The sequence below is a fragment of the Oxyura jamaicensis genome, unplaced genomic scaffold (assembly GCF_011077185.1).
Source record: "Oxyura jamaicensis isolate SHBP4307 breed ruddy duck unplaced genomic scaffold, BPBGC_Ojam_1.0 oxyUn_random_OJ70304, whole genome shotgun sequence".
Lineage (NCBI taxonomy): Eukaryota > Metazoa > Chordata > Aves > Anseriformes > Anatidae > Oxyura > Oxyura jamaicensis.
In genome coordinates, this window is record NW_023309903.1 from 1 (window position 1) to 6,111 (window position 6,111).

At 40.3% G+C, this 6,111-nt stretch overlaps 1 protein-coding gene across 1 annotated transcript; it reads left to right on the top strand.

The window, feature by feature from the left end:
• The first annotated feature begins 4,259 nt into the window (after positions 1-4,259).
• LOC118159425 lies at positions 4,260-5,994 on the top strand. The gene has a single exon (XM_035314009.1). The coding sequence runs from the start codon at positions 4,290-4,292 to the stop codon at positions 5,988-5,990; it is 1,701 nt and encodes a 566-aa protein (XP_035169900.1). The 5' UTR covers positions 4,260-4,289; the 3' UTR covers positions 5,991-5,994.
• The last annotated feature ends 117 nt before the right edge of the window (positions 5,995-6,111 follow it).

Sequence of the window (6,111 nt, forward strand, 5' to 3'; positions counted from 1 at the left end):
GCGCAGAAAGTGTATATCAGAAGGGAAGATGAAAAGCAGAAACAAAAGACGAAAATGATGATTTCCGCAGTGAATCAAGTGGTGGGGCAGAGAATGAGGAACCGATGGGAAAACGGGTTTCAAGAAAAACAAGGTTTGGGATGGAATCAGGAAGAAAAAGGAAACAGGAATGTGAGATCAAAGCGGCCACTGCCTCCTCAGTCACGGCAGCTACAGGGAAGATGTTATAAATGTGGGAAAACAGGACATCTTAAACGAGAATGTCCTGAATGGAAAAGGGAAGAAAGATTGTTTACCATCATAAACTCTGAATAGGGGGGTCAGGGGCTCTTTGAACAGTGGTCCCACCCAGAGCCCTTGATAAATTTAGAAGTGGGACCTAATAAAGAAAAGGTTGTATTTTTAGTAGATACAGGAGCAGCCAGATCCTCTTTAGCTTATAAAATTTCGGGACTCAATTTAACTAATAATACTCTACGAGTAACAGGGGGTAGAAGGACTTGGTATGGTAGTGCCACTTTTTGAAACCACTGAATTATCTTGGGAAACTAAAACCGTCACTGGGCAACTGTTATATGTACCTGAAGCAGGGACTAATTTATTAGGGAGAGATTTAATAGTCAAATTGGGATTACAATTGAAGACCTGTGAAAAAGGAATAACAATCGCAATGAAATTGTTAACAGAAAATGATGAAAAAGAAATAAATCCCATGGTATGGGTAAGGGAAGGAAATCGAGGAGGGCTTAACATAACTCCCTTAAAGATAACTGTTCAAGAAGGGAGCGGAATAGTTAGACAGCGACAGTATCCTATCTCTTATGAAGGAAAAATGGGCCTGAAACCTATAGTGCAAACTTTAGTTAAAGATGGTCTTTTGGAGCCTTGTATGTCACCATATAACACTCCAATTTTACCAGTACGAAAGCCAGATGGTTCATACCGATTAGCACAAGACCTAAGAAAAGTTAACGAGATAACACGGAAGCGCCACCCTGTGGTTCCTAACCCTTATACCCTGATGAGTAAAATCCCTCATGAGCACAAATGGTTCAGTGTTATAGATTGAAAGGATGCCTTTTGGGCATGCCCATTAGATCCTGGAAGTCGAGATATTTTTGCATTTGAATGGGAAGACCCTGAGACAGGTCGCAAACAGCAATATAGATGGACTGTTCTGCCTCAGGGATTTACTGAATCTCCCAATTTATTTGGGCAAGAATTGGAAAAGATTTTAGAAACATTTCATATTCCAGAAGGGGTGACGTTGTTACAGTATGTAAATGATTTATTGGTATCTGGGGAAGAAAGATCAAAGGTAAAAGAAGCCACCAATAAACTTCTGAATTTTTTAGGAGAACACGGGCTAAGGGTATCTAAAGATAAATTACAGTATGTAGAAAAAGAAGTTAAGTATTTGGGACATTTAGTCTCTGAGGGCAGACGGAGAATAAACCCTGAGAGGATTCAGGGAATTGTGCGACTTCCTCTCCCCAAAACAAAGAAAGAGTTGAGAAAATTTTGGGGTTTAATTGGATATTGCAGACTGTGGATAGAAGCATATGCACAGAAAACAAAGAAATTATATCTCAAATTATTGGAGGAAGAACCTAATATACTGAACTGGACTAAAGAGGAAGAAGAAGTAATGGAAAAATTAAAAAAAGACCTTATTACAGCACCAGTCTTAGCTCTTCCTGCCCTAAAGAAATCATTTTATCTTTTTATAACTGTAAGTGAGGGTGCTGCTTTGGGGGTGTTAACCCAAGGATGGGGAGATAAAAAGAAACCTGTAGCGTATTTGTCTAAATTGTTAGACCCTGTATCCCAGGGATGGCCAGAATGCGTTCAGGCAGTAGCAGCAACTGCCTTATTAGTGGAAGAGAGCAGGAAATTAACCCTTGGAGGACAATTGATTGTTGTTACCCCTCACCAAGTGAAGGCTATTCTCACTCAGAAAGCAGGAAGGTGGCTGACAGACTCCAGAATACTAAAATATGAAGCTATACTAATTGAAAAGGATGATTTAACTATAACTACAGAATCTGTTTTGAATCCTGCCTCCTTCTTGTCAAAGGGAATTGAGGATCCAATAAATATAGAACATAACTGCTTAGATTTAATAAATTACCAGACAAAGGTAAGATTAGATTTACAAGAGGTGCCCTTAGAGGAAGGGGAAATATTGTTTATAGATGGGTCTTCTAAGGTGGTACAAGGGAGGAGATGTAAGGGTTATGCCATCATTGAAGGAACAGATGGGAATGTCGAAGAAATGGGAAAACTGCCTAGCAATTGGTCAGCTCAAACCTGTGAATTATATGCATTAAATCAAGCATTAAAATTATTAAGAGGGAAACAGGGAACTATATAAACTGACTCACGATATGCATATGGGGTGGTACATACATTTGGAAAAATTTGGGAAGAAAGGGGCTTAGTAAACAGCAAGGGAAAGGAATTAGTCCATGAAGAATTAATTAGACAGATTCTGGAAAGTCTGTTACTACCAGAGGAGGTTGCTGTGGTGCATGTGAAAGGACATCAAAAAGGAAACTCCCTAGTTGAATGGGGAAATAGGATTGCAGATGAAAAGGCTAAAGAAGCAGCTTTGCAATTGGAAGTAGAAGCAAAGCTGCTTCTTGTACCTGAAATAAAACCTCCACCTGAAAAGCAGATGTTCAGCAAAAAGGAAATAGAAGCCTTTAGGGAATTAGGAGCAAAAGAGTCCGAAGGGCGGTGGACTCTCCCTGATGGGAGAGAAATGGTAAACAAACAGATAATGAGAGAAATTTTAGCTGTTCTACACCAAGGAAGTCACTGGGGAGTCCAGGCAATGTGTGACGCTGTATTAAGGAAATACATATGTATAGGCATGTATACTGTGGCTAAACAAGTGTGTAATAGTTGCATAACATGCCAACGAGTGAATAGGAAGGCTCTACAGAAACAACCCCTGGGCGGACGGGACCCAGGGCTTCGACCTTTTCAGAGCATCCAAATAGATTTTACTGAATTACCTAAAGTGGGCAGATTTAAGTACTTGCTGGTGTTGATTGACCATTTGTCAGGATGGGTAGAAGCTTTTCCTTCAGCATCAGCAACAGCTAGTGTGGTGATAAAGGTAATCCTGGAACAAATAACTCCTAGATATGGGATTGTTGAAAATATAGATTCAGATCAAGGAAGTCATTTCACTTCATCTATTTTACAAGGATTAATGGGAGCCTTGGGAATAAAATGGGAATTTCATACTCCATGGCATCCTTCCTCATCAGGGAAAGTGGAGCGAATGAATCAAACATTAAAGAAACATCTGTCAAAGCTTGTTCTAGAGACTAAGCTTCCCTGGACAAAGTGTTTACCTTTAGCACTTCTCAGAATTCGAACTGCTTCTAGAAAAGATGTAGGAGTGTCACCCTATGAGATGTTGTTTGGACTGCCGTACCTGGGTAGAAACGGTGAGATACCTATTTTTGAAACTAAAGATATTTTTCTCAAAAATTATATACTTGGATTATCTTCTTCCTTAGCATCTCTCAGGGTTCGTGGCCTGTTGGCTCAAACTCCACCTTTGGAATTCCCAGTACATTCATTCCATGCAGGAGATTGGGTCCTGATACGCACCTGGAGAGAATCAAAACCTCGGCCTGAATGGGAAGGACCATTCCAAGTACTGCTAACCACTGAAACAGCCGTAAGAACTGCGGAAAAAGGTTGGACTCATTATACTCGAGTGAAAGCATCTACCGACCCTAGCGCTTGGGAAGTTGTTCCTACAGAAGACTTGTTGAAAGTTAAAATCAAAAAGAAAAATCCCGTAATAGACTCTGAGCAGGATAAAAGCTTATAGTTGTAAACTAACCCTTTATTTTCACAGGTAACTAAAAAGGACAGACCTATAACAAATTGAATTGCTCCCAAGAGGAGTTTATTATAGTACATCCTATTTTTTGTTTGTTTGTTTGTTTGTTTTGTTGTGTATTAATAATTATTTGGAAGCCTAAGATTTAAGAATGATGATAGGGAAAAATCAATTATTAATTTTGTTTCTGGTAACTATAAGCCTCAGAGGAGGCCTTGGTCAAGTGGAAACTTGGAAAAGATTTGACCAGATGATAGCAAAGACAGGGTATCCTGTCAAATTATGGGTGAATGTGACAGAGAGTTATGAACCACAATCTATTACATTTGATGCTTGTGAGGTGTTAACTTGTGGAGATTTAAATGCTCAATGACGACTGAGCAAAGAACACAAATATCTCTGCCCTGAACCTAAGACAGGCAACATGTTTAAAGGACCCCCTTGTTCGGATTGGGCTGATGTGTGGTGGACGACCAATCATAAAGGATGGTCATATACACCCACATCTATCTACTTTATGAGATTAAAGGAACAAATTAACATATTTAAAGGAGTGGTTCAGCCCAACTGTCAGCATCTACAATGTAATCCAATAACTATAACAGTTAATCGGGCTGACTACCTTACAAACCGTACTTATGGTCTTGGAGCAGATGTAACTGGACGAGACCCAACAGCTAGACTGAGAATAGCTGTAAGGGAACGATTCTCTCCTGCCATCATAGAAAGGGAGAAACTCAGGGAGAAACTCAAGGAGAAAGCAGGAGAGAAAACAGGAGAATCTCTTCAAAATAAGGCAGTTGTCACACTTAAAGAAATAAAAGATCTTAGACAAACATTTGAGATTGAAACAGGGTATGGAGATGTGAATGCCTGGATAGAATGGGTCAGATATACTGTCCAGAGTCTCAACCATAGCAATTGCTATGCTTGTGCCTCAGGACGACCGATTGCCCAGATAGTGCCCTTCCCATTGGGGTGGACCGAAGACTCCCAAGGGATGCGATGTATGATTGCATTGTACCAAGAAAAGACTGCCTGGGGAAATGAGGCCTGTAAGTCTCTCTCTTTGCTATTCCCTTCCTTGCATAATAGCAATATCAGAGCTCCCTCTGTATTCTCCACAGCCAAAGGTAACCATACAGCCTGCCTCTCACGGCAGGGTGTGAGTGCTACCCGGCATCTGGGAGAATTTGCCTTGTGCACGAAGACCTTGAATGCTACCAAGGACTTGATGGGAAATTACTCAAGACTTGAGATCCCCAGGGCAGATCTCTGGTGGTACTGTGGAGGGAAGATCTTACGGTCCACCCTACCATCTAATTGGGGAGGCACTTGTGCACTTGTTCAATTAGCTATACCCTTCACCCTGGCATTTGAAAGAGAAACATCACAAATACCCAGAAGAAGTAAAAGAGGCTTAGGAATATCATTTGATGATAGAGTATACATAGATTCTATTGGGGTACCTAGAGGAGTTCCGGATGAACATAAAGCTAGGAATCAAATTGCTGCAGGGTTTGAGTCACTGTTCTGGTGGGTAACAATCAATAAAAATGTGGATTGGATTAATTATATCTATTATAATCAGCAGAGATTCATCAATCATACCAGGGATGCAATAAGAGGAATCGCTGAACAACTAGATGCCACCAGCAAAATGGCTTGGGAAAACAGGATAGCATTAGATATGATGCTTGCAGAGAAGGGTGGTGTATGCGTGATGCTGGGCAACCGTTGTTGTACTTTCATCCCTAACAATACAGCCCCAGATGGCACAGTAACAAGAGCATTGCAAGGGCTTACCACCCTTGCCAATGAATTAGCAGAAAATTCGGGAGCAGACACTTCCATCACCGGATGGTTGGAATCTTGGTTTGGTAAATGGAAAGGGATGGTAATGTCCATATTTACATCCTTGATTGTAGTAGCAGGAGTTTTGACAGCTATTGGCTGTTGCATTATCCCCTGTGTAAGGGGACTTGTCCAGCGGTTAATTGAAACCGCATTACTGAAACAAATGACCATGGATCCACCACCCTACTCAGATAAAATGATGATATTAGAGGAAATGGAGAGCAAAGAAAGTGAAGAAGAGGAAGATATTTACCAAATTACACCTTAAATAAATAAATAAAATAAAATAAATAATTTTTTTTTTTTTTGCAAAAATCAACAGTTTATAAAAAAAGGGGGGGAATTGTGGGAATAGAAATGTTGTTTTTGCAGAGTTACATTGTTTAGAA

Coding starts and splice junctions, on each gene's coding strand:
- LOC118159425 (XM_035314009.1), top strand. CDS start 4,290: ATGTTTAAAGGACCCCCTTGTTCGGATTGGGCTGATGTGTGGTGGACG.